Here is a 27,884-nt window from a genome sequence, read left to right on the forward strand (position 1 = left end):
TCAGAGAAAATTCTTCATTTTATTTCTGCTCCCAAACCACCAAAAGGACCAGTCCCTGCCCTCCCTTATCTAGATGCAGCCCCTCCCCCAACACAACACGACCCCTCCCCCCACAACAAAACACTGATTTCCTCCCAGAGCTAAAATGAACACCCAGTCCCAACTATGGCCGTCCCCCGCCCTGCCCACCTCCCCGGCTACCTGCATATTCACCTGCTCTGTGAACTTGGCCACCTTTTGGCTTCCTGCCCAAATATGTTTCCCTAAGGTCACTTGGCTTGCTTTTTTGGTTATATTATTATACGGGGGCCATTAAGACCCTCCCTGGCTCACATCCCCAGGGGGCTCCCCTGTTTGTTCCACATTCATTCTGCATAGCTTCCTGGCCTCACTTCCCTGATTGAGAGACCAGGGTTGCAAGCTCCCCGTCTCTGGGCCCCCAGCCCCCCAGCTGTTACTTGAGAAGTGGAGATGTTGAGTAAGGCCAGACATTCCAGGATTCTGGGTGGGAGAAGGGGGGCAAATTCAGAAATGGACGAGAGCAGTCAAAGATAAAAGGAGAGGGAGGGGGAGAAAGTCAGACAGAAAGGGGGATGGTGGGATCCTCCGACCCCAGCCCCAGAAATAGAGGTGAGCCAGAGATGAAGGCCAGTGCCCCTACAGCCCAAAGCCCCTCTAGCTGTTCCGGGTCCTCTGGCTCCGAGCCTTATACACCTCAATGAGCAGATCCTTGACATACTGGATCTCGCGCTCTACCGACTCAGCCCTCTCCCTCAACTCCCGGTTTCGAGCCTCCAGCCCCTGGCACTCGCCCTCCAGGGCCTCGCCCTCTGCCCGCTTCCTCTGGCGGTACCTCAGAGCTGCTGACTTGTTCTGGTCTCTCTTCTTTTGCTTGCGGTCCCCTCGGGTGGTGGTAGGATTCGGGTAGGGGGCCGGGCGAGAGGCTGGAGGTGGAGGGGGGGGGGCCTGCTGTGGTGGGGGCAGGGATGCCGACCCTGAGTCTCCTGGCCCGGCCTCACTGCGGCAGTAGATAGCCAGCAAGTCAAGGGTATCCAGAGCAGGGGGCTGGGGGAGGTCAAAGGTGGGGAGGGGGAGTGGAAGAGGGAGGGAGGGCGCTGGTGGCGGCGGCTGAGGCAGGGGGGAGGACGGTGGGAGGAGTGGCGCATCAAGGAAGAAGTCTTCTATCTGTTCCAGCTCCTTCTTGAGGAGAGAGGCCATGGCCTCCAGGTCAGGTGGGGGTGGGGAGGGTGGGGGGAGGGCACCTGGGGGTAAGGAGGGTTCCAGGGGCAGGAGGGCTGTAAAGTCCACCCGCTCAGTCATCCAGTCAGAGAAGCCGTCACCTGGAGAATTGGAGGAGGGACATAAATTTCCTTGAGTTCCCGGTCTCCTGCCTCACCTGGTGCTCATTCGCGTCGGCTTCATTCATCCCATTCACTGAGTGACACCACCTACGAGCCAATCGGTCAACCGACCAACCCGTGAATCATCAGACCCCTCAAGAAACCAGCCAACAAATCAAACATCTAACCAACCAGTTAACCAGCCAATCAACTACCCACCAGTTGGCCAACCAATCAACTAAGTGAATGAAGCAGTCAACCAACCAGTCAACCTATTAAGCAGCCAATCAATGGGTCAGTCAACCAACCAATGACCCAAACAACAAAACTCAACCAGCTAGATCTTCAACCATTCCCAAATAATCTTTACTAACTACCCTACGTCCATAGTTTCTGATTTACTCTCCATTCCCTAAAGGCAAACTAGGTCTCACACACACAACACACCCGTTTCATCTTTAATTCATTAATTATTGAGAACAAACCCATGTGCCAAGCGTTTGGAAACACTAATGAGTAAAATAACCCCTGCCCCAGGGCCTCTGCGTATGCCATTTCCTCTACCTGAAAAGCTCTTCCTTTGGGTCTTTTCTTGGCTTATTCCTTCCCAGCCTTTAGGTCTCAGCCAAAATGTTACCTATATGTTTCCTCGCTACTCGCTGTAAACTAAGGCTGTGTTTTTATTTTTTTGGCTCAGCTACTGTTTCCCACTTATCCCAATATATCATCACTTAATTTGTCTTTTGTCTGCCTCCCCACTGGTGTGTGAGTTCCGGGAAGGCAGGGATCATGTCAGTCTTGTCTCAGCTGTATCCCCCAGCACCTAAAACATGACCTGGCTTATTACAGGTGCTCCGTAAATATTTCTTGAGTGAATAAATGAATTCTTCTCCCCTGTCCCCCATGCCCCAGCTCACCCCACCTCCATTCTCCACCTGTCCTTACCTGCCAGGGGCTCTCCTCCCCCTGGGAGCCCGCCCTCCAGGGCTCCCCCAAGGATTTCATAGGAGCCGAGGGGGGCAGGGGCCAGGGGGAGTTTCCCATAGTCTACGAGCCAGCCCAGACCGCTAGCTGGGAGCAGGGCCCTGTCCAGCTCCAGCCCCAGGGTCGCCAGGAGTGACATGGCTGCAGCACGGGCTCTGGGCACGGGTCGCAATGAAGAAGGCTGAACCAACAGCTAGGAGGCGGCTCTGGAAGTTGCTCAGCGGGGCAAAGACAGGCACCAAGGTGAAAGTGGAAGACCTACATGTGAGACAAAAGTAGGCAGTGTCAGAGGCTATCCACAGCCAAAGTCACAGGGAAACCAAGCCACACCCCCATGTCCCCAGGGTCTTCCCTTCCCCCTTCCAACTAGGCTCGAGACTGCACCTTGCCCTCGCAGAATTCTAAACCAATGCTTTCTTTCCCCAAATCTCTGAGCCCCACCCACTCCCAAGGGAATTCTCTTTAGCCCTCACTTACTTTCCTTTAGAATATCCAAGCCCCACTCCTTCCAATATAGAAACATAATGGTCTCCCAGGGGAATTTCCTTAAGCCCCTCCCAACCCCCCCCCCCGCAATTATTCAACTTCATAAAAAACTCAATCCCACAATTTTCTTCCAGCCACACCCCTTCTTTAGGCTCCACCCTATCCCTAGATGCAAGCTCGAATCGGTTCTCAGGGGAATTGCCCCAGCCCCGCCCCTTTGTCAACGTTGAACACCAAGTCCCACTCTTTCCTTTCAACTTAGCGGTGACCCCCTCTAGCCCCGCCCCCATATTTACCTTAACCCCACCCCTTCCCGACGATTCCCCCGAAGGCCCCGCTTTGTCTCCTATTGAAACCCCACCCCTCAGCGATGTTTGCTTAGCCCCGCCCCTTCTCACAATGGGTTCCCCAAGGCCCCACCCTTTGCAACCAAGGTGATCCTAGCTCCACCCCCTTCTTAACAGGTTGCCTCTAAGCCTCGCCTTACGCCCAATCTAAATCAGTCCCCCTCCCCCGAGCGGGTGCCTGAGTCAAAGGTAAGTTGTGCTGTGCGCCTGAGCAACACGGAGCGGGAGAGTGGAGGGGCCGGCAGAGAACAGCTCCCCACCCCTGACCCTTCCACACGCGGCTCTCTAGCCGAGGGCCAAAGCGCATGCTCCGCCACCGAGCCAACTGCTCTTACGCCTGCGGGGGATCGGGGGGGTCAGTGCGCATGTGCCGTTGCTTCCGTCCGCCCTTCACACAGAAATGCGGGCTCTGGTGGCTCGTACACGTGAGCAACCGCTGGCGGACAGACTTGCTCAAGGAGATGGTGGGTGGGAGACAACTCACCCTCTCTAGGGGCTAGTGCGCAGGCGCACCTGCACACAGGCCATCTTTAAACACCAACATTCTCAAGAACGCACCCTTCCCCCCATCGGCCCAAATGCGCATGCCTGGCCACGCGCCGACGGCGCGTCTTTCCTCTTCTGCGCTTGCGCGACCGTGATTCCTCACTCTCGTCTCCCCACCTCACCCCCACGAGACCTGGTCGAGAAGGCCGCGAGCTTCGAAAGGGCGGGAAAGGCGGTTGGAGAGGGAGGGGCGAGCGGTTACTCACTCCATGGCTGTGGAACAGAGAGGCGGCGGCGGCCTCCGCTGAAGAAAGAAGGCGGTAGCGAAGAGCGCAAGCGCGGTGAGCGCAGAGACGGGCCGGGGCACGGAGGGGTCTTGGCTACAGAGCCATGGCCAGGGCTATGCGGGCGGAGATGGCGTCGCGGTAGTCTGAGGAGAGATAGTGATCTGAGGATGGGGAATGAGGCGGCCCCGGGGACTGGGGACAGATATACCGCGGGTGGCGCAGCACGGCCCGCCAGGATCCTTCCGCGCTCCGCCCCACCCCACGAGGTCCCAACCGGGGGGCGGGCCTGGTCCCTACCTCTCGGGGATCCTGGGATCCAGTCCCCTCCTCCTCCCGACCCCTAGAGTTCGACCTTTCCCTTCCTCCTATTTGGGGATCCACCCTCCTCATCTTTCCTACCCCGGGGGTTCCGAGCCTCCCTTTCCTCTGACTCTGGGATCCAGCCGCCCCCCGCGATTTTCTGGATTCGGTCCCCTTCCCCCCTCCCCCCGACCTGCACCAGTTCACTTTTCCCCCTGCTTCCCGAATTTCCGGCCAGCCACACGCTAGTGTCCTCATCCCCCAACTGCCCCACGCTAGGAAACCTCTTTGTGGGTTAGAGTCTGGCGTGAGTCACGATGAGATCGCGCGCCTTTCAAATCTCAGACCTTCGAGGGTGGCAAGTGACAAGGTCTCTAGTCTCGTAGATCGGGGACTAACTACCTGTAATGAGGAGGATTAATAAATCAGGTATACCTGGTGAGGTTGTTTGTGAGAATCAAATAGGTCGATGCCTGTGAAACCGAGAGCCGGGCTCTTATGTACCTGTTCAGCGTATTTTATTTTATTTTTCAACGTTTTTTATTTTCATTTTTATTTTTCAACATATTTTATTTTTAGTAGGAACCCTTAGCCCTTCCTCCCGCTCTGGCAAAAGCCCCGGACATTTGAACATCCAGCATGTGCTAGTAGGTCACTCCTTCAAGGACTCAGTAATTTCCAGCCATCCCCACCTTTCCCCATCGTACATGATGGACGCTCAGCACATCCCTGTGTGGGGTGCAGAGAAGCCGGCATCATCACCGTAACTGCCTTTTCTCCATCCTCTTACTCTCTATCAGCTTATGTCTCCATCAACTCTTATCCTCAGCACTTCTTTCAAAAGGGCCTCTGCTTCAGCTGTCCCCTCCCGGATCAGTTTCCCAAACCTGCCGGAGATAGTGAGATCTGCACTTCCCTTTACTAAACAGAGGGGCTTCCTAGCCATTCCCTTCCTGTGCAGTAGGCCCTCCACTAGCCCAGGTGGTTTTGGGTCTTTGCTTCAGAAACCCTTCCCCACTTTGCATCTGCCCACAGCAGGACACCTGGAGTTCAGCTTTCATCGCTTGTGAGGGTTATGAGATCCAAAGAAAGTGGGGGAACCCTGAACTTGAGAGGTATCTGGGAATGAAGACGTGCAGGCTTCTGTTACATGCAGGAAATCCTTCTTGGGATCGGACCACTTTCACTTAGAGCACTAGCTGTCCACTCTGCCAGTGTTTGAGGACTTGACCTACATGATTACCTGGGGAGCACAGAGTCGCAGTTAAGCACAGACTGTGGCGCTAGGTCGTTGGGTTCAAACCCTGACTCTACCCCATTTATTAGCTTATTGGCAATTTCGCTTACTTCCCTGTGCCTCAGTCTCCATGAATAGTACCAGAATAAAGTATGAAGTTTAGTTCATAGAAACATAGCAATATACATGGCAGTTTGGAGTGCCTACTTCTTGGGTGCCTGACTGGCTCAGTTAGTAGAGCATGCGACTTGATCTTGGGGCCGTGAGTTCGAGCCCCACATCAGGAGTAGAGTTTGCAAAACAATAGTGCCTACATCTTAGTACTGTTATGAGGATTAAATAAATTCAGGTCAAGCACTTAGGTTAGTGCCTGGCAAGCAGGTGCTACATAAGGAGTGGTGGTGGTTGTTACTGAGGCAGCTGTGTTTTATCCCCACTGCTAAGCAGTAAGTGCTTTAAAAGATCGCCCAGCCTTTTAAGTGAGACTTAAGGACCGACCTTCCTTCTACTTCTCAGTATAGATATTTGAGCCATAGGTAGGATTAGGACGGACTGCTGGCAGAGTCGTGTCCCCCCACTACCCGCCAAAGTCTGAGTTTTTTTCTGAAAAGATGTCCTATGATATACATGTGGACTAGATCTACAGAAAAGTCACAAAGATAGTACAGAGAGTTCCCATGTACCCCTCATCCAGTTTTCCCCCTCGTTGACATCTAACATTACTGTGGTACGTGGGTCACAACTAAAGAACCCACATACATAAGGGGGTTTTCAAGTGCATGCTTTATTCTCATTTCACTAGTTGTTCTTCATGCTGTTTTTTTGTTCCAGATGCCGTATCACATTTAGTCGTCATGTCTCCTTAGCCTCTGGTCTCTGCAGCAGTTTCTCAGACTTTCCTAGTCTTTTCATGATCTTGGCGGTTTTGAAGAGTTGGTCATTCTATAGAATATTCCTCAATTTGGTTTTGTCTCGTAGACTGGGATTATGGGATTTTGAGAGGGTGGCCAGGTAGGATATTTGTTAATTACTGGACATGAACTTGCTTAGTATGGGAATCATGTTGCCGGCTGCATGCCACATATGCTGACTGAGGAGACATTGGGGCAGGGACCCTGGTCCTCTTGTCCCAGCCCCTTGCAGCTTTTTCTCTCCCTAGCTGTTGGATCTCACCCGGTTCAGCCCTGGTGCCAGCTGTCCCATCGGAGCAGCTTGACTGATTCCTACTGAGTGGGTGCCAGTTCACACACTTAGCTCCCTAGCCCTTCCCGGTGTATCCTAATTTGTGACTGGTGGGTCGTCCGTGGCCACCTGTGAACCCCGGTCTTGGCACCCCAAGCCCTCTCCTGTACCTCCTCTTGACCCCAGACCCATGGCACCTCCAGGACTCAAATGCCGCTGCCTCCCCAAGACTTGGAGTCTTGCACGTGGGTCCAGGTGCCCCAGCCCTTCAACTCCTGAGCTGGGGCTGGGAGCATGGGCGGGGCTTCTGGGGACTCTTTTTCAGTGCGGAGGAGCCAGGCTTGGGGAGTGCAGTGGCCATTGCAGGCAGGTTGCATCACCCTGGCTCTTTGATGGGGAGGGGGAGTGGGGGGATTCTCTGGGGGCCCTGGCGCACCCGGCAACAGTTCCTGGTTAGCGAGGCCCTAGAGGCCTGGGTTGGGGAGGGGCCCCGGCGCTGCGAGGGAGGGAGAAGGAGAGCAGCCACCTATGCGGGATCCCGAGTGTCTGAGACCAGTGTTCAGAAGAGGCCTCAGCTCACAGGCCGACCTGCTGGTCCTGCAGGGGGCAAGACTGAGGCCCTGAGAGGTGAAGGGGGTTGTGCGCAGTCACATCGCTAGTTAGAGCCCAGGCCTCCACGATACCGCATAGCTTTCAAGACCCCACAAGCCCCAGGGAGAGCCTGTCTTCTTTAGGCTCTGTGAGGTCCCTGACCCGCAGTCCAAGGCCTAGCCTGCCGGGAGGCCGCCTCATCTAGACCTTCACCTCAGGTTTGCCGCTGCTCACGATTGCCAAATTCCATCGATTCCAACCTGTTCCCATCTTCCTGCCCTAGTGGAGGCCCTCCTCACCAGCCACCCCTCGCTGTTTCCCAATCAAGGTGACTGGGCCTGGCATGATAGAAAAGGCACCCAGTTTGCATCAGACGGACCTAGATTCTCTCTGAAGAGCTGCTAGGGCAGGTACCGGGGTCATGCGGGCCCGGAAGGGGGCAGGAGTTGGAGGTGGGTGTCCTGGCAAACAAGGGCAGGAGGGCCAAGGCCAGCCCGGTTGGGGAAAGGACGGTACAGGGGCCAGGCATGCAGAGCATAGGTCCGCCACGTGGCCTAGTAGCTCAGAGTCCTCGGGAGCCCTTCCGCTGCTCCTGCGGTGTCTCCCTCGGCAGAAGCAGCCACGGCCCTTCAAGCCTGGGTAGGCCCCACATGGCTGTACTGGCTCCGGCACCCTCGGTGCTCGTCTTCTGTGTTTGTTTCCTGTGGCTGTTGCAACAGACCATCATAAACACAGTGGCTCAGATCAACACACTTTTGTTCCCTTTCACTTCTGAAGACCGAAAGTCTAAAATAGGTTTGTAGGGCCGTGTTCCTTCTGGAGGCTCAAGGGGAGAATCCATTTTCTTGCCTTTTCTAGAGGCGCCTGTGTTCCTCAGCTCATGGCCCTTCTCGCATCACTCTGACCTTTGCTTCTATCATCTCCTCTCCCATTTTCTCCTTTGATCCTCTTGCCCTCCCACTTACATTACATTAGGGTTTGTGATTACATTAGGGTTCACCCAGATCATCCAGAATATCTGCATTCAGGATCCTCAGTTTAATCATATCTGCAGACTCCCTTTTTCCAGGTAGGGTAATCTGTTCACAGGTTGTGGGGACTAGGATGTAGACCTCTTCGGAGAGCCATTATCCAGCCTATCACACCTCCCAAGGGAGCCTATTTCCTCATCTGGAAGATGAAAGCTAGGGCCAGCCCTAGGGTGCCCCCTCCTGTGCCCACAGGGACTGGCTATAGGAAGAGGACTGGGCAAACTGGAGGTAGTTGACAGCCTAGTGCCCAGAGCTCAAGATGCCATCACTTACTGAACTGTGGCCTCCAGCAAGATACCGGGCCCTTGTGTGCTGCAGTGGTCTCATCACTAAAGTAGGGACAATAACAGAACCCTCAGAGGGCAGTGGTGCAGACAGATAATACACGAAAAGGCGTAGAACAGTTCCTGGCTCAACGAACAAGCCTCTCCTTAAACGCAAAGGGCCTGTGTTCAGGAGAGGCCAACAGAGCCCCTGGGAAACCCCAAAGGCACCTCAGGGGTGACCCCACCTTGCAGTGCAGAGCTGCTGATTTTATGAAGTTGGAAATCGAGCATTTCCTGTGAGATCCAAGTTTTAAAAGTTGGCAAGTGATTGAGAGAAACTCCAAGGAACCATGAGTGTGGATGAGACTCAGGCTGCGGGTCCTCCCTGACCTTTGGTTCAGTGATTTCCCCCTCACCCTCCGATCTGTAATCCTCGCTGCCCAGAGCGGAGAACAAAAAGAACGAAGTACTTCCATTCCAGAGTTGCTGAAAGTTGAGACCACATCGCTCCCTGCTGAACCGATCAAGATTGAGAAAGAGCAGGGCCTTGCTCAGCCCCAGCCCCATGTAGAGTCGAGAGGACAGTGTTTGTGGGGAGCAGGGAGGGAGGCCTCTCAGGAATTGTCATTGAGGGTCAAATGCCTGCTAAAGAGGGGCTGGTGTCTTACTCCCCCGTCTGTTCCTCGTCTGTCCGCGCCTCATGCCAGAGGCTGCCAGGAGCACCTATAGTTGAACATCGGGTTTCTTGCCCTCCACCATTGGGTCCCTCGGGGCATCTCAGTAAGTGGGTGTTATGGAGAGCTTCTAATGGGAGCTGGGTGGGGTTAGGTAGCCTTGGGAAGGGTTCGGGAAGCAGGCTTGGCTCTGGATTGGAGGCTGGGCAGCAGAGGCAAGTCCGGGACTGGGTATCTCCACTTCATCTAGAGGCAGGAGGAGTGAGCCCAGCTAATGCTATGGTTAAGGTAAGAAGCTCCCGTCTGCTCTGAGCCAGGAAGGGGATTTGGGTCATTTTTGTGCTTTGGACAAGGTTTGTGCATCTGTCTGTGTTGAAATATGATTCCAGAGTGGTCTTGTTCTGTCTCATCCACCACAGTCAGAGTGGCCCTGCCTGGTGTTCTCTGAAGTTCTGTCTGACCGGAGCGAGCCAGGGCCTGGCTTTTCCTTTCTCAAAGCAAACGTGCCCATCCTTCCAAATGGGGAAAGAGAGGTGGAGAGTCCCTGCCATGTGGTGGGTCACACATGCAGAGTCCCCACAGGGCTGCTTGAGCACAAAGGAATATAGCAGGACCTGAACCCAGCCGGCACTCGGGATGGCCAGTTGTAGTGGGAGCTGCGGGGAGCAAGAGAGAGGCTGAGGCAGAGGCCGAGGACCACAACAGGAATGCCTCATAGGTCCCCATGAATGTGGGGACTGCCCGATGGAGAGCACTGGGTCAGCGCCAGCAGAGCCCCGCTCTGAGTTCAAGAGCCCTTTGCCTTTCTCCTCTGCCAGCGCCCGCCCAGAGCAGGGACAGGTTCCCGAGGTGGGGGCAGGAAAGAGCAGCTAATGCCCTTCTTAGCTTCTAGCCTCTGGGAGTCTAGCCCGTGGCCGGGGAGGTAGACAGCACTGAATTGGATTCAGAGTGAAACCTGAACAAGTCTGGAAGGTGATGGAGATGCCCCGGATGTCCTTAGAGAATGGGGAGTGCTAGAGATGGCACACGGTGTGGAAGGTGGACACAATGTCACGTTGGAGAGGCTAGTGAGTGATTAGCAGCTCAGCTCTGGGATCAGATAGCCTGGGTCTGTCCTGACTACCTGTGTGACTTGGAGTAAGTTACTAAAGTTCTCTTGGCTTTAGCTTGCTCCTCTGTAAAATGGGGTTTTGAATAATTCCCACCTCATAAAGTTGGCAGTCGGTGCAGGTAAAGCACTGCCAACAGCCCGGCACATAACGAATGTCCAGAAATATTAGCATGGCGATTGATACCCAGAGGCGGGTAGGTGTGATTGGTTTCTAGTTCTCAGAATCGAGGCCACCTTGCCCGCCCCCCTCACTTCTGGTGGCTTTCGCTTGGTTCCCAGAGAAACCATCTCCATGGCAACTGTCTCTACCACAACCTGGCCTGGGCCTTTTCCTCCCCAACCAGTGACATCACTGCCTCTCCCTCGAGATGCTGGTGTTGATTACAGGGATTGCGCTGGGGAGGGAGCACAAGTGTGTGCGATTCTACACACACACACACGCATACGCACACCCACGGTGCTCTTAGAGTCCCTCTCCAAGTCTGAATGTCCTCTCTATGCCTAACTGCATGTCTCAAGGAGTCCCTGATGGCCTCACAGCTGAGGGCATTTCAGATCCTGTCTGGAAACTCCTCTGCCCAGTCCCTGCCCTCAAGGTAAAGTCAGGACTGAGTCTGGCCACTGCCTACTTCTGCAGGCTCACTTCTGCCCTCCCAACCACTTCGTGGCATCTCATACCTATTGGTTAGTTTATTGGCTTTTATTGAGGTATTGTATAATGCACATCCATTTATTAACGTGAACAATTCAGTGGTTTTTAGTACATTCACAGAGTTGTCCAGTCATCACTATAATCTAATTTTCAAACATTTTCATCATCTACCCCCAAAACCCCATATCCATTCATTAGTATTCTCTCCCCATTCCCCCATCCCTCAACCCTAGGCAGCCACTGACCTGTCTCTACATTTGCCTTTCTGGACATTTCATTGGAATGGAATCATGTCATAGAAGGTCCTTTGGCTTTCAAGGTCTATCTGTTTGGTAACATATATTAATACTTCATTGCTTTTAAAGGCTGAATAACATTCCATTTTATGGATATACCACATTTTGTTCATTCATCGGTTGGTGGACATTTGGGTTGTTTCTACTTCCTGGCTATTACAAATAATGCATGTACAAGTTTGGGGTGGACATATGTGTTCATTTCTCCTGGGAGATACTTAGGAATGGGATTGCTGGATTATAGGATAATTCAGTGTTTAACCTTTTGAGGAATTGCCAGGCTCTTGCACAGTGGCTGGGCCATTTTATATTCCCTAGCAGTGAATGAGGGTTCCGGTTTTTCTACATCCTCGCTAACACTCCTTGTCCATCTTTATTACCATCCTATGGGGTCTGACCTGGTATCTTCGTTGTGTTGTGATTTGCATTCCCCGGTGGCCAATGATGATGAACATCTTTTCCTATGCTTATTGGCCATTTGTGTATTTTCTCTGGCATCTTGTGGTTTTAACGTAGGGTGTTTAACACTGTTCCATATGGCGGCAGGCCCTTGCCTGTCCGACCATTTGCCTGGAATGAGGTATTGATCTAACCCCTCCCTACCCCAACTCTTCCATGTTCCTCAAAACTATGCTTAAATATCCTTTTTCTTCTCTAGGAGGGTTTCCCTGGCCCTCCCCTTACCCATCCCCCAGGTGAAGGTAGTCATCTCCCCTAGGTTTCCAGTAGGTTCTAAGTCTTTTATTTTTTTGTGGGGGTCGGGGGGACACAGGATCCAACGCGGCCTCTGTGCGGACAGCAGAGAGCCTGATGTAGAGATCGAACCCATGAACCATGAGATCATGACCTGAGCCGAAGGCAGACGCTTAACTGACTGAACCATCCAGGCACCCCTTTAAATTAAAAATAAAATTTTTTTAATACTCATTTTTGAAAGAGAGACAATACGAGTCTGGGAGGAGCAGAGAAGGGGGCTGGGCACAGAATGCAAAGCAGGCTCCAGGCTCTGAGCTATCAGCACAGAGCCCAGTGTAGGGCTTGAACACACAAACTGAGATCATGACCTGAGCTGAAGTCGGACACTTAACTGACTGAGCCACCCAGGTGCCCCTAAAATTTTTTTTTTTAATGTTTGTTTACTTTGAGAGAAAAAGCAAGTGAGAATCCCAAGGAGACTCTGCACTGTTAGTAGAGAGCCCAACCCAGGGCTCCATCTCATGAACTGTGAGCCACCCAGGTGCCCCAAGACCTTATTGTATTCATCTTGACTTTGAAGTTCATGCTGACATTGGACAAGTTACTTAACTCTAAAAGGGAAATAGTAATGGTACCTGTCTCATGGTTGGAGTTCATATACAAAGAGCACCTGGCACAAAGAAGCTCCTGGATGCCATTGACAACCATTTAGTGCCATTGACAACCATTTAGTGAGTGCCTGCGATGGCCAGCAACCATTGCTAACACTGGGAATACAGCAGTGGAAGTCACAGACAAAAATGCTGCCCCTCATGTAGCCGACATCCTAATGGAGAGACAATAAATGAGATCCGTGAGGTCAGTATATTATTTCAGATGGTGCTAAGTTCTAAGGATAGCCAGGGAAAACCTCACTGAGTAGGTGACCAAAGGCTGAAGAAAGTAAAGGAGTGAACTGTGGGGACACTTAAGGGAGAGCATTTCAGGAGACGGGACCAGCAAGTGCAAAGGCCCTGAGGCAGGAGTACTTTAGGCCTCAAGAACAGGTGGGATTGGAGTTCAGTAACAGAGGCAATGAGAGTACCTTTTGGCTGTTGGGAATAATGCTCCTGTGAATATTTGTGTACAAGTTTTTGAGTATCTGTTTTCCATTCTGGTAAGTTTTTTTTTCATATTTAAATATCACTCTGGGTTTCATGAAAATGGTAGCCATACCATATATTACTGTCGTTGTTTGCCCAGCACAGGGTCTGTCCTGTTCTACATCTTAGTGGACTTAGTGCCAACACATGCTGGCATATAATGAGTGCTGAATGGTGCTTTTTTTTTTTTTTTTTTTTTTTGAAAGAGTGAGTGCTTGAGTGGGGGAGGGACAGAGAGATGGGGAGAGAGAGAATCCCAAGCAGGCTCCGTGCTGTCAGTGAAAAGCTTGATGCGGGGCTCGATGTCACAAACCATGAGATCGTGACTTGAGTCGAAACCAAGAGTCAGATACTTATCGGATTGAGCCACCCAGGCGCCCCTGAATGGTTAGTGCTTTTATCATTTTTTAGTAAATGCAGTTGGTACATCAGATGGGTGGGACTTTCCTAATCTCACGTGCTGGCAAGTTGTAGGGAAATGATTCTCTTTAGGAACTGCAAGTCAGGATAAAAACAGGTATAGGCAGGTCGGAGGGCAATTTGGTCATCCCCAGTAAAACCAAACTGCAAGTGTCCACAGCCAGCAACTCTGCTTCTGGAGATCATCCTGGAAAAATGCACCTGTGCCAAAGGTGTGAATGAGCATGCTTGTTGCCATATTGTTCAGGAAAAGAAAAATCGGAGTCATTTCATTTCCTCAGGCTCTGAATGCACACACAGTTTGCAGATAAAAGATATGCGACAGCTTTTAACAGCGGTTACCTCACAGGTGTGGGCACCAGGGTGGAGCGTAGTGTTAAGAGAATCTTAGCTTTGTTGGTGATGTGCAAGACATTATTTTAAAGGAAGGACTGATGTATTAATTCTGTAGTTAAAATATGAATGTTAAAAATGCAGCTAGGGGCCCCTGGGTGGCTCAGTCGGTTAAGCATCTGACTTCAGCTCTGGTTATGATCTCACAGCTCATGAGTTTGAGCCCCACATCGGGCTCTCTTGTCGTCAGCATAGAGCCCACTTAGGAGTCTCTGTCCCCACCCCACCCCTCCCCTGCGCACATGCTCGCGTGTGTGCACTGTCTCTCAAAAATAAACATTTTTTGGGGGGCGCCTGGGTGGCTCGGTCAGTTAAGCGTCTGACTTCAGCTCGGGTCACGATCTCACGGGCCGTGAGTTCGAGCCCCACGTCGGGCTCTGGGCTGATGGCTCAGAGCCTGGAGCCTGCCTCTGATTCTGTGTCTCCCTCTCTCTCTGCCCCTCCCCCGTTCATGCTCTGTCTCTCTGTCTCAAAAATAAATAAAACGTTAAAAAAAAAAAGAAAGAAATATTCAAAAATAAACATTTTTTAATACAGTTAGAAAAAAAAATCTTTCAATAGAAGAGAAACAAAATATACTAAGAATTGTTCTAAAATCTTTCTTAAAATTGACTCTTCTTTTGTTTCCTGACTTCTTTTCTGTGCATGTCTTAACCTGATTTGCTTTCCCTATGGGAAAACTGCTGTTTTTCCTGCCATGTGAGCTCCTTTGGATGTAGTTATGGGTGTTGGAGTAAAGGAGAATGTAACTGCTAATTAGCTGGGTAGTGCTCTCTTAGGGTAAACTAGTATTTTCAGGGGAAGGAAGGGAGGAGAGAGAAGGTTGGGAATATCGAATCCAAGAAGCATTTAGGTACCAGCTGGAGGCAGCCCACAGGAGCAGGCAGCTGAGGCAGGATGTCGTTGCCTCGGCCAAGGTGGTTCCCCTCTTGAGAGCCTGTTTCTTCCTCTCTCCAGCGAGGATAATAAGCCTGCTTAAGAGGAATCCTAAGATCTAGTAAGTGAGAAATGAACAGCACGTCCGGCACATGACATTTTGTGTGCGAAGGGGTAGAGAGCTCACTGAATTTGCTTAAATGAATCAGAAGTCTGACAAGCGGCGCAGGAGACCTAGCCACGTTTCTCCAGGGAGGAGAGCTGGTGGCTGTGGGGACAGGGGAAGACGGAGACCAGGGTATTTCCCTTTCGAATGTAGAACCACGTGAACAGACTGCTCGCAAAAAGAATTTTAAAAATTTCTAAAACAGCCATCACGTTGGTGGGTAGAGAAATGGAACACGTGTGACAAAGCTTCCGTAGCAGTTAGCATGCAGGGACATTTAGGGACCTGGTCAGGGCATTCCGCCTGGGAGAAGGAAGAGACAGGCAGCAGTGAGACAAGCAGTGAGGCTTTCCACCGCTCCTCCCCCTGAAGAGCAAACAGAGGGACAGACACGCCTTCTGCTTGGCATCTCCTCACAGGTGTCTAATATTTAACACAAGTTCGATACACCTGGGGGTGGAAGGGCCTCGAGCGTGCTGGTCTTCAGGGAGGGGCGGGCTGGAGGAAGTTAGGACCAGAATCCCAAGCGGCCTAAGGAGGTGAGAGGTGGGTGTCTATCCTGCCCTCTCTGTCGGGGACACCATGTACTGCGGAGAGAAAGGCCTCTAGGCAGTGGCGAGCACTGAGGTTTCCCTGCTGCCCATTTCGCTTAGGAAGGCATCCCTGCCCCTCCCAGAGGCTCCGTTTCCTGGTTTCCTGCACCCGGGGTTGGCCGTGCCCACCGGGCAGGGTGGTTGTGTAAGAGCCGAAGAGTGACCGGACCCCGACCGCCACCCTCCTTCCCAGCCCCCCGCGGGGTGGGTGGGGGTCCTTCAAAACAAGATCCTGTGACACAGAGCCCTCCTGTGGCTTCATACTGCACCCCAGTCTGTCCGCACACCCCCTCACTGCTGCCTCTTCAGCCTGGAACAGTGGAGACTCTGTCTTGGTTACGGTCTGCTCAGCGAGCTGCTCTGTGCTTATCAGTTGATTTCCATTCCCGTAGGGTAGGCTCTGTGAGCTCACCTGTTCCCTGTGGGTTAGAGGGGTTTTCTTTGACTCCGAGAGAGAGGGGAACCGATTCAAGAGAAGTTTAAGAAGCAGAGTTGGTGGACTTGGGGTGAGTGGCCGACGAACGCATGTTGGTGAGACAGCCCAGGGGAGACGTTTGTGGGGGGCGGGGGCAGCAGACTGGACGGGGAGTTCCTGCACTGATGCACTTGGCAAAGGCTCCAGCCGGCGTTTGAGCCTCAGTGGGGACCAGATTTCCCTGGCTGCGCCCATGGGGGCCAAAGGCGAAGGTCCCTTCAGTCTCTCATTTTCCCCCTTTTCTCTCCTGCTCCCCTTGATTCTTCTCTGGTTTCTGTGCCTGTGATCACACTTCCTGCAAGTTCTTAACTTGCTAATTGTCTTCCTTTTCTTTTTCTTTCTTTCATTCATTTTATTTTAAATCTCCACCCGGGAGATAACAGAGTCTCCCCATTAAATTGCTAATTTCTTGGGGGGAAAGGGTGGCTCCCACCCAGATGGCTCATCCTTGCTTCCTGGGCGCCACCTGGACTTGGCGTTGTTGGCAGCGCCACCAGGTGGTTGTGGGCCGAAATGTCAGGAGCATCTGTTCCAGTTGCTCCCGGAATAATAAGAGAGTAGCTTTTCCTGGGCCCCAAGAGTGTACCGTGTGGTTAGTGCCTGAGGTGGATCAGACAGTTTCATCTTCACAGAGACCACATGATTCATGAGCTACAACCCCCATTTTTCACATGAGGAAACAGGCATGGTGGTGAGTTTAGAATCTAAGATCCCAGGGTTAGGAGTGGAGAAGCAGGGGCTCTGGCAGGTGGGCTGCAGAGCCTTGCCAGGTGACTCGTGGAAAAGGACGAGCCAAGGCCCCTGTCCTCAGAGTGCACAGAAGTCCACGGTCTGGACATTTTTTTTTTTTTTTTTAAGTTTGTTTATTTTAGAGAGACAGAGCGTGAGCAGGGGAGGGGCAGAGAGAGAGGGAGACACAGAATCCAAAGCAGGCTCCCGGCTCTGAGCTGTCAGCACGGAGCCCAGTCACTCAAACTCGCGAACCGCGAGATCATGACCTGAGCCGAAGTCGGACACTCAACCGACTGAGCCACCCGGGTGCCCCCACAGTCTGGACCTCTAATGACCCCTGCTGACCTACTGCTTGCAGTCCCTCTCCTGGCCCATCAGTGGACTAGAAAACCCTGGACTCACAATCCCAAGCCCCACCGAGGAGCCCTGGGAAATAGAGCCCTTTGGCTTGACTTATTGCTGCCCCAAATGAAGTGGAGTAGAACAGGTGTAAAGGAGGGGACAGCCGCTATCTCTACCCCAGTGGGGTGAGCCTGGTGTGGAAGGGTCGGTCACTTAAGCTTCTGAGGTGAGAAGACAAAGGCCAGCTTTAGGATCAGAAAAGGAAGCAGCATCATGGCTTTGTCTCTGCTAGATGGACTAGAGGCAGTTTGCCTCTGTGACCTGGCCCCCAGCTCCCCCTGCTCCCGCCATAGCTATAGAGAAGCTGCCTGTATGTGTGTCAGTCCTGCGGTGACCTGTCTGCCCAGAGAACCTCACTCATCCTTCAAGACTTAATTCTGACCTCTCCTCCTCCCATGTTCCAGACAGAACAGCAGGACTTAGCTCTAGAAAGCTCTGGATTCCCATCCTGGGACTGGTGTTTGCTGCTGTGTGACCTTGAAGAAGTCCCATCACCTTTCTGATCCTGTTTCCCATCCAGAAAGGATTCGTCGGGCTGCTACCTAGTATTTCTGGCCCAGTACCATGACAGGTGGCACTCTGTAAGTGGTAGTTCTGAGTTACCAGGTAGTCGGTCACAGTCACTTACGGAGCGCCTGCTGCATGCCGGCCACCGCTCTAGGTGCTGGGGATAACCACAGTGAACAAAAGCCAGAAATCCTGTGGGCGGACACCATCACCATTATGAGCCCACCTTGGTGCCCCCAGGCCACCTTTCCCTCCCTCTGTCACAGATGGCTTGTTGCTGGGTTTCATACACATCCACACCGCTGATGAGGTCGCCCCAGCAGCAGAGGACATCCTGATTCTCAGAATCGCAGCTGCATGTTCTTTTCCCACCGGCTCCCCAGCTGCCGGGGCCCAGCGACTGCAGCAGCCTCCCGCCGCCTCCCGCCTTGGTCCTGATGCACAGAGGCAGACCTGCCCCGGCCCTGTCTCCTCTCGCTCTAGCCTTTTTCTCGACCCCAACTCTAGGATGTGTTTCCCAGCCATGTATCTAGATTGAGGCCCTCCTGTTCTCTCTCCCCTATTCCTCTGTCCACTTCCTATTGCTGTCGTAACAAACGATCATAAACTTAGTGGCTTAAAACAACACACGTTTATCCTCCTACAGTTCTAGAAGTCAGAAATCTGAAATGGGTCCACAGGATCTCATTCCTTCTGGAAACTCAGAGAGAATCCATCTTTTCTATCTTCTAGAGACCCCCTACATTCCTTGGTTTGTGGCCCAAGCCCTGTCTTCAGAGCCAGCAACACAGCATCTCTCGGAATTTTCTTCCCATGGTCACACCTCCTTCTGACTCTTCTGCCACCTCCCGTTCCACCTAAGGACCCTTGTGATTACATTCAGGGCCCATGCTGCCATCCAGGGTGATCTCCCCATCTCGAAATCCTTAATGTAATCACACATGCAAGGTCCTTTTTTGCCATGTGAGGTCTCCTATTCACAGGTTCTGGGGCTAGGGGGCTGGACACGTATGAAGGCCATTATTCTATCACATAGACACGCCCCACCTCCCCCCATTGCCTTCTCAATCCTTCCATTCCTTTCAGTCCAAGGCTGAGGTTTCCCCCTCCATATTCATTCCCAAACACCCCTGTTTCAGATAGAGGAAAGGGGCTGGGACAGGGAGGGAGAGAGTCCCAGGTGCAGGGACAGTGGCCCCTGCACCTTAACCACACTGGCTGCCTGTCGTCATGTCCCACCCAGGACTTTGTTGTAGCTCTTCCCTCGGTGTGACTCAGTCAACCCCTTTGCCCCCGTGCCGCCACCGTGTTCCTCTTTCCCTGCCCCACTTTTGCTTCCTCCATAGTGCTTAGCCTATTCTAGCATGCTGTATAATTCCTTTGTGAAGTTCGTTGTTCTCCTGTCTCCTTGGCTGGAATACAAGCCTCATGAGAGTAAGGAGCCTCTGTCTCAGTCACAGCCATAATCCCAGGGCCTCGAACGGTGCCTGGACATAGCAGGTGCTCACAAATATCTGTTGTATGAGTGAATGTTGCACTGCAGAGAGTTTGGTTTGTCTCCGTTGTCATCCCTGTACATAGAATAGGGCTGAGTAAGTAATAGAGTAAATAAATTAGACAATCTGAGTTGGGATTTGGAGTGGCAAAGGAACTGCACAGGTCAGGTTAGTGGACCTGAGTGAAGTTGGAGGCGGTGGCAGAGAACGGTGGTCTTCAAAGCCGGGGCGGGGGCTGGGGGTGGTCAGAATCTCGGGCTCTCCTGGGCTGTGAGGGCGGACGGATGTGGTGTGAAAAACAAGGACAGATGCAGCGCAGGCCGCTCTGTCACCGACTCCCTCGGTGACTTCGTGGCAGCCCCTCCTCACTCCGGGCCCACTTGGGCATCACGTCTGTGGCCATCTAGCCCTCAGCACCTGGCCCGAGCACTGTCCGCTTCTCTTGTAGGGAAGTTTGCCCGTTTGGTGAAAGTGGAAAAGTGTTTTTCAGACACGTTTGTGAGAGACTCCCAAGGTCCTGGTCTTGGTTGACGGCCCCGTTAACTGGGACAGCCCCGCACAGCCATCACTCCATTTCTTTTTTCTTTTTTTTTTTTTTTTTAATTTTTTTTTTTTTTTTTTATTTTTGGGACAGAGAGAGACAGAGCATGAACGGGGGAGGGGCAGAGAGAGAGGGAGACACAGAATCGGAAACAGGCTCCAGGCTCCGAGCCATCAGCCCAGAGCCCGACGCGGGGCTCGAACTCACGGACCGCGAGATCGTGACCTGGCTGAAGTCGGACGCCCAACCGACTGCGCCACCCAGGCGCCCCCATCACTCCATTTCTTTACATTTCCCAAACCGCGGTTCTCTCTCCTCTGTCCTCAGAGTCCTGGCTCTGGCTTCTGGCCTAGACCATCACCCCGGCCTCTCCAGTCCGTTCCCCACACGTAGATCTGCGATGTTAGTCTCCCTACCCGTGAAGTGCCTCCCTGGCTGCCTCGAAACCAAGTTTGAGGCATCGGCGTGTCATTTCTTGACCAACAGCTCCCGTCACGTGGTGCTGTACACACACTGCACCGTGGTCCCCAAGACCGCCCTTGTGTTCACTGATTGGTTAGAAGGACTCCTAAAACTCGGCAAACCCGTTAGATTTTGCCCCTGTCACGGCAAAAGGGAGATGAGAGTCCACAAAGGTAAAAGATGCACAGGGCAGAGTCTGGGAGAGACCAGGTGTGAGCTCCCGCTCGTCTCCCAGTGGAGCTGACCCGACAGCCCCGCGCTTGGTTCTCCAGGCACCATTGTGTGACCACACACGTGGAGCGTTGCCCTCCAGGGATGCTCCCCTGAGCCCTGGTGCCAGGACCTTCACGCAGGCACGGAGCATCTGTGTGACTGATCTTCGTCACTTGGTCTGCGGCCCCTGCCGAGGGCAGGCTGGCAGGATGCTCTGGGGGCTTGGAGGTTATCTCCCAGGAGCCAGACACGGGCCAGTCTTTTCTTTGGATAATCCGGGCCTCCCGAGTCCACCCTTCACTGTGTGCACAGACACGCCTGCGGTTTCAGCCTCTCTGTGCCCGCGACCAGGCCCTTCTCCCCTCCCGCCTGGCCGATCCTGGCTGATCTCACATCTCCCCTCCACACTCAGTTCCAGGAGAGTGCTCCCCAGAGCCCAGGCCAGCGTGAGGACCTGTCCTTGCTCGTACAACACGCGACCCGGTCCTGTCCCTGCCTGGTGCCCTGGTACTGAAGGTCACGTTTGGCCACCTCAAGGACGAGGGCCATGGCTTAAGTAACCTCTGGGCCTCACTCTCCTGGCTTAGGAAAGGGACCTGCTCTCAGGAGTAAATGAGCAATAATACATCGAAAGTGCAAAGCGTGGGGCCGAGTCGGCGTGTGTTTGCCACTGCGAGTAGCTCCTGGCTCCTGTACAATCAGAAACACGTGAGGCATTTAATAAATGGTGAACCATGAAGCCACAAAAGCCCCCCACGGAAAAATTGTTTTTCTTTTAGTTTTTTAACAGCTACAGAGACCTTTTTATAAATGCTCTTGTGGAAAAATTTAGCTGCAGCTTATTCATAGAAGCTCTGTGGGGCTGAGGTCTTGAGAACTGAGACGCGTAGGTGGTAGCTGTTCGGAGGCTGTTGGCCGCCAGTACCCCGAACGGACCTGGCTTGACACGGCACTTGAGTGGGGAGCTGGGCTCTCATGAAGAAGGGGTCCAGTGCGGGGCGCCGGAGGCCCTGGGGGCTGTGGCGGGAGAGAAGGGACCTTTCCCAGAACCCCCCGGAAGAGCTTTATAAAAATGCCACGGCCGGGGCGCCGCCCCCAAGAACCTGCCCCCAGAGGTGCTGATGGGCAGCCAGCCAAGGTCCCCAGGCTTAGACCAGGCAGCCCCGAGGTCCTCTCCTTAGAGGTGCGTGTCTATGCGGAACAGGAGAACGGAATGGCAGGCTCTGCCAGGAAGGCAGAGGGTGCAGTGGACGTTGGAGAGGGGCAGCCGCCACAGGTTTCTTCAGACCCGGGCCACAAGAGGATCCCTGGAGACCCTTGCAGAAGTAAAACTGGTCCTGAAGAGGGAGAGGGGAAAGGAATCGGGACTTGGGGATGCCTTCCCTGGGCCGGGCACTTGGCTTCTCGGTTGTGACCTTGTTCTTCCCGGTGGGAGGGGATTGTCCTCCTTACAGAGGGAGGCACTGAGGCTTGGAGAGGCTCAGGAATAACTTGCCCCAGGCCCCATGGCTAGCAGCGGAAGCATAGTTCGAACACAGGTCTTGAAGTCTGAAGAACCGACCTCGTGCCTCAGGACAGGGAGCTGTCTTGCCTCCGAACTACCTTTGCTGTCTTGGATGAAAGGGAAGTAAGAAACGCGGGTATTGGATGGAGGCTGGGGTGCAGAATAGCGTCCGTGCCCCAAAGCGGGGCTGCTTGCCCTGTGACCGGGTGCACCTGTTTGACAGGGTAGAACTAAAGAGGGGCTTACAGCCCAAGGCAGGGTTCAGGGCCCACTGTGGGATAAGAATGGCCAAGTTACTTCCATCTGAGCCTCTCTTTTCCCATCTGTGCCGGGGGACAGTCATCCCGACCTCTCTGTAGGATCGGTGTGAAATTAGCTGGGGGTCTGGCTAGGGAGAGTGTACGTAGCACGGTGCCGGGCACACCTGGCTGCCTGGAAATCCCCCCGGGGTCTACATCTCGTGGCAGCCTACCGTGAATTCGCGTTAAACTTGAGGTCGGCCTCAACCCCCGCGTTTCTTTCAGAAGAACTTCTTTACAGCTGGGTGTTTGCGGCCCCTCCTGGGCTCCTTTTCTTCTTTCCTCACCAGCTTCCAGAGGCTGTCCCCAAAGTAAAACTTTCAAGCGTGTGCCTGCGCATGGCCGCAGTGATAACGAGCACCCTAACTTGCATCCCACGGATGCTGGCCTCGCTTCAGCCCAGTAGCTGCCGCCCCACTTTCCTGATAAGGGAACTGAGTCTCAGAGAGGTTTCCTGCCCCTCGTTTGAAACCGGAGCCCTAGGGAGCCACTAGGTCCTACCTCAGGTCTGTCAGATATTTTATGCTTTCCAACCGTGTTCTTTCCCCATGGCTGCTCTCACAAATTTACAGCAGCTTCGTGGCTTAAAATGACAGATTTATTTTCTTACAGTTCAGGAGGTCAAAGTCCGAATTCAGTCTCAAAAGGGCTAAAAGCAGGGTGTCAGCAGGGTACCTGCTGTCACCTTTTTCTAGCTTCTAGAGGCCTGTGTGTTCCCATGCTTGGGGCACTTCCTCTGCATCTCAAAACCATTAATTTAATCACACCTGGAAATGCCTTTTGCCGCACACAGCAGCATATTCCCAGGTTCCAGGGTTTGGGGTGTGGGCATCTTCAGGGGGACCACATGGTTGATAGCACTTCCCATACTGACTCCACTGGAAACTATTCAGGGCTCCCACCACCTTCAGGGTCAGCTCCACCTCCCCACCTCGGTCTGGCCCCACCCCAGCCCCAGTCACCTTTGAGGCAGGGCCAGCCTAGGGGAGGCTTGTTTAATTCAGTAACTCCATCTATCCTACTTGAGTTGTGATTTTAAAACCTGGCTGCATAAGTTCACTGGTTCCTCAGACTGAATCCACACCCTATAATTTGAGCCTCTTTGAAACACCAGGCTTATAGATTATGTCCCTCCATTGTACGGACAGAACAAACATCAAAGTAGAAAGGAGATGATGTAGTCCCACCACCCAAAGATGGGCCCTGTCCACATCGGTGTGTCTCCTTCCTGTGCTCCTTTTTTTTTCTTTTTTTTTTAATTTTTATTTAAAAAATTTTTTTTAATGTTTATTTATTTCAAGAGAGAGAAAGAGACACAGAATCTGAAGCAGGCTCCAGGCTCTGAGCCATCAGCACAGAGCCCAACGCGGGGCTCGAATTCATGAGCCATGAGATCATGACCTGAGCCGAAGTCAGACGCTCAACTGACTGAGCCACCCAGGCACCCCTCAAATTTTTATTTAAATTCTAGTTTGGTTAACATACATACAGTGTCCCATTGGTTTCAGGAGTAGCATTTAGTGACTCAACACTTACCTGTAACCCCCGGTGCTGATCCTAACAAGTTCCCTCCTTAATGCCCATCAGCCGTTTAGCCCTTCCCGCCCTCCTTGCAAGTTCTGTCTTCCACAGCTGAGATCACACTGCACTAGTGATGTGCATTCTGCCCAGGTCCCTTTGTTGTCACTTCTTAGGTTTCTTGTGTGTCGTAAGAGTCTGTCAGTAGGTGTAACGCAGCTCTTCCCTTACACCGAAAACTTAATCAATCCCCTCGCTTGGTGTGAGAAAGTGCCCTGTTGTCCGGCACCCATACTGGGCCAGTAGAAGTCAGCAAACAGGCCCGTGGCCTGGGGTCAGCTCCTGGCTCCACCCCTTGCTGGCTGGGAGATCCTGGGCAAGTCACCGCAGCCCTCTGAGCCCCACTGTCCTCACCCCACTGTCTTGAGGACAGAATCCCTGTCTCCAGGTATTAGTGAGAGTGAGCGTCTGTGAGCAGCCCCTGCGTCAGCTAACAGGTGACTCTGCTTGGGTCTTTTTCAGTCAGAAATTGTAGAAATCTAGTCGGCTTAGACTGAACAGGGTTGTGCTGGCTCATGGAGCTTCTAAGGAAGATGGGGTGGGGCCTCTGAGTACGTGTAGATCCTCTGGGCACGTGATCACTTTCTCCCTCTCCCCACTGTCACTCTCTCTGGTGGCAGCTCAGCTGCAGATGGCCGAAAAGGAGGGGGGTGCCCCACATGTGCATCCTCTGTGCCCTACACCTGCAGGTGAAGGCCACCTCCTCTTGAGTGCCTGGAGAGCAGTCCCAGGGGAGGTCTGAGTTAGCCGACTGGGGTCTCCTGTCCACCCCCGAGTTAGAAGGAAGGCAGAGGGATGCGCCAACACGCCCTCCATCCTCCTAACAGGTCAGGGGTGTGCACAGATGGGACCTTCGCCACCTCAGGCCCTGCCGTGCAGCTCAGCTTTCTGGGGCCTTTCTGTGAGTCCAGAAGGGCAGTCAGCGTGGCACTCGGCCAGATCAGCCCACCGCCCACCACCTCCCACCTGTGGTTGGCACGGTATCCTGGGCAGCCGGTCCTCCAGGTGTTATTTTGTGTGCCCTCCTCGGGGCTGAGGTCAGCTCAGGTGCCTGCTCTTTGGCCTTCTCTTCCACGGCAGCGGATACTCCTGCTTGTGCTGAACCTGGCTGCGCACGGCCCAAGCACATCTAGCCCCGAGCACCTGACCCCCAGGGCACCGGCTTATGCTTCCGAATCTTTCTTTGCCAGTTTAACAGGGCCTGTCTCGGCTGTAGCAGGGAGCAGGGTGGCGAGCACGTATTATAATTATGCAAAGTCCCGCCACCCTCCACACGCTCCATCGTGCCATTGAGGTTGCCTTTCCCAAACTGCCATCTGACCATGTGACTTACTGTGCTTTGAAAATCTTCCCAAGGTTGCAGACACCGAGGGATTTGCTCTGGGAGTCAGAGTAGCCGCTGCCGCCGGAATCTGGAGCCATGAGCGGGTTTAATTTTGGAGGCACTGGGGCCCCCACAGGCGGGTTCACGTTTGGCACCGCAAAGACGGCAACAACCACGCCTGCTACCGGCTTCTCTTTCTCTACGTCTGGCACTGGCGGGTTTAACTTTGGGACTCCCTCCCAGCCCGCTGCGAGCACCCCTTCTACTGGCCTGTTCTCGCTCACCACCCAAGCTCCGGCGACACAGACCCCAGGGTTCAGTTTTGGAACCACAACTCCTGCTACGGGAGGAACGGGATTCTCCTTAGGGATCAGCGCTCCGAAGCTAAACCTGAGCAATGCAGCCGCCACCCCAGCCACTGCTCACCCTGGCGGCTTTGGGCTCGGCGGCAGCACCCTCACCAACACCGTCTCGAGCGCTGTCACCTCCAGCCAGAGCACGGCATCCGCTGGCTTTGTGTTCGGCTCCACCACCACCTCTGCCGCTCCGTCCACCACACCGGGGGGATTCTCGTTCATAGGCGGAAGCACGTCCCAGAGCGGGACCTCCGGTTTCAACATTGGCTCCATGGGGAGTTTGGCCCAGCCCACGGCACTGGGCGGACTGCCCTTCACTCCCGCCACTCCGGCAACCACTGGAGCAGGAGCCACTCAGCCAGCTGCTCCTGCACCCGCCGCGGCCACCACCAGCGCCGGGCCCACGCTGTTCACCTCGCTAGCGACCGCTCCAGCCTCCTCCACCACCACCGGGCTTTCCCTTTGTACCCCGTCGACCACAGCTGCGGCACCCGGGACCGGAGCGCTGGGCTTCAGCTTAAAGGCCCCCGGGGCGGCTTCTACGTCCTCCACGACAACATCCACTGCCGCTGCCACCACTGCCACAGCCACCACCACGGCGGCCACCACCACCGCCGGCTTTGCCTTGAATCTGAAGCCACTCGCACCGGCCGGGATCGCCAGCAACGCACCGGCTGCCGCGACCGTGCCTCCTGGCTCCGGTGCACCCACGGGGGCGTCCGCCAGTCCCGTGATGACCTACGCCCAGCTGGAGAGTCTGATCAACAAGTGGAGCCTGGAGCTGGAGGACCAGGAGCGGCACTTTTTGCAGCAGGCCACACAGGTCAACGCCTGGGACCGCACGCTGATCGAGAACGGGGAGAAGATCACTACCCTCCACCGCGAGGTGGAGAAAGTGAAGCTGGACCAGAAGAGGCTGGACCAAGAGCTCGACTTCATCCTGTCTCAGCAGAAGGAGCTGGAAGACCTGCTGAGCCCGCTGGAGGAGTCGGTCAAGGAGCAGAGCGGGACCGTCTACCTGCAGCACGCCGACGAGGAGCGCGAGAAAACCTACAAGCTCGCCGAGAACATCGACGCGCAGCTGAAGCGCATGGCCCAAGACCTCAAGGACATCATCGAGCACCTGAACACGTCTGGAGGTCCCGCCGACACCAGCGACCCCCTGCAGCAGATCTGCAAGATCCTCAACGCGCACATGGACTCGCTGCAGTGGATCGACCAGAACTCGGCCCTGCTGCAGAGGAAGGTGGAGGAGGTGACCAAGGTGTGCGAGGGGCGTCGCAAAGAGCAGGAGCGCAGCTTCCGGATCACGTTCGACTGAGCTGCCGGCCGTCTTCAGGGCCCGTGGGTTCCGAGGGTGTTGGGGGCAGTGGGCGCCGCGTAATTATTGTCTGGTTTTTGGTTGCCGTGAGTACTTGTTTGCTCCTTTCTTCCAAACGACTGTGCTGTTGAGAACAGTTCTGTGGTCTGGCATTTCGCATTAGTAAAAAGAGAAATATTCCAAGCACTCTGGTCCTGACAGCAGCCTAGTGGGTGTGGTTCCTTTTGTGTATCTTTTGCGTATCCCAGACCCCGTCACCTGCAACAGCCACCCTCCCCATCCTTCCCGGCTCCAGCCAGGTGCTGGAGAAGTGCTGATTCGCACAAACACCATCCGTCTCCCAGCCAGGGTCCGCTAGGCGGCCACTTGTCCAACACATAGTCGTAGGTGCAGTGAAAAGTCTCCGTCTTCGAGGAGACAGCATCCTCGTATGAGGTGTGTGCGTGTGGAAATTCACCACCAGTGCAAAGAAGGGACTTGTGAATAGAACCGACCGTGGGATGTAGAATTTCAAAGGAGGAAGGACAGGTCAGATGAGGGACTTAAATGAGGTGTTGAGAAAAGGGTCAGACTCGAACCGGGAGGTCTTCACTTTGCCTGGCTGACATGCCTCCTGATTGTCCAGGTCTCCTTATCTTAGGCCTCACCTCCTCCAGGAAGCCCTCTCGGCCACCCCAGAAGCTGGGTCAGATGGCCGTCCTGTGGTCCCTGCACCACACTGAGCTCGCACCTTTGATAACACTCGCCACACGATCTTAGGCCAACCGGTTACGTCACTGCCTCACCATAAGAGTGTGAGCCCCTGCGGGCAAGGAGCGTTCCTTATTCCCTTTTGTGACGTCGGCACCATCCCTCACATTTGCGAATGAATGAACAACAGAGATGAAAAAACAGCATAAAATGTTCATCCACAAAATGGCCTGCTGAAATGGCCACGGGTGCCAGAGGCGGCCACAGACTTGGTTCTGAACTTGACCGACGCTAAAGCAAACCTAGTTAGTTACAGTGAGATCCAGTGTCCGGAAGAACAGAAGGCAACCAGTTGTATCCCAAGTGTCTTTTGTATTTGTCTTTACACTGCTGCATTGTCTGAAATACCTGTGACTGTATGTTGCTTT

General features: G+C 53.8%; 3 protein-coding genes across 11 annotated transcripts in view; 2 read left to right on the plus strand and 1 right to left on the minus strand.

The window, feature by feature from the left end:
* On the minus strand, positions 1-4,019 carry ATF5 (activating transcription factor 5). Its single transcript, XM_060651799.3, has 3 exons — positions 3,910-4,019; positions 2,286-2,582; positions 1-1,340 (listed from the first exon to the last, which is right to left on the minus strand). The coding sequence occupies exons 2-3, from the start codon at positions 2,461-2,463 to the stop codon at positions 676-678; spliced, it is 843 nt and encodes a 280-aa protein (XP_060507782.1). The 5' UTR covers positions 2,464-2,582; positions 3,910-4,019; the 3' UTR covers positions 1-675.
* NUP62 (nucleoporin 62) lies at positions 3,243-26,964 on the plus strand. Of its 3 annotated transcripts, none has more exons than XM_060651793.2 (2): positions 3,243-3,346; positions 25,122-26,964. In XM_060651793.2, exon 2 carries the CDS (start codon positions 25,186-25,188, stop codon positions 26,764-26,766), a length of 1,581 nt encoding a protein of 526 aa, XP_060507776.1. In that variant the 5' UTR covers positions 3,243-3,346; positions 25,122-25,185; the 3' UTR covers positions 26,767-26,964. The 3 variants fall into 3 exon arrangements, with proteins under 3 accessions (XP_060507776.1, XP_060507775.1, XP_078295590.1); XM_060651792.3 differs by lacking the exon at positions 3,243-3,346 and adding an exon at positions 3,881-3,984; XM_078439464.1 differs by lacking the exon at positions 3,243-3,346 and adding an exon at positions 17,659-17,746.
* Positions 3,256-27,884, plus strand: part of IL4I1 (interleukin 4 induced 1) — a 37,422-nt gene continuing 12,793 nt past the window's right edge. For 5 of the 7 annotated variants that reach the window (XM_078439453.2, XM_078439457.2, XM_078439461.2 and 2 more), the window contains exon 1: positions 3,879-3,984. The gene's annotated coding sequence lies outside the window, so the exon portion shown is untranslated. Of the gene's footprint in view, positions 3,347-3,878; positions 3,985-17,660; positions 17,747-27,884 lie in introns of those variants that run through there. The other 2 variants (XM_078439455.2, XM_078439454.2) reach the window with 2 other exon arrangements.

The sequence above is a fragment of the Panthera onca genome, chromosome E2 (assembly GCF_046562875.1).
Source record: "Panthera onca isolate mPanOnc1 chromosome E2, mPanOnc1 haplotype 2, whole genome shotgun sequence".
Taxonomy (NCBI): Eukaryota; Metazoa; Chordata; class Mammalia; order Carnivora; family Felidae; genus Panthera; species Panthera onca.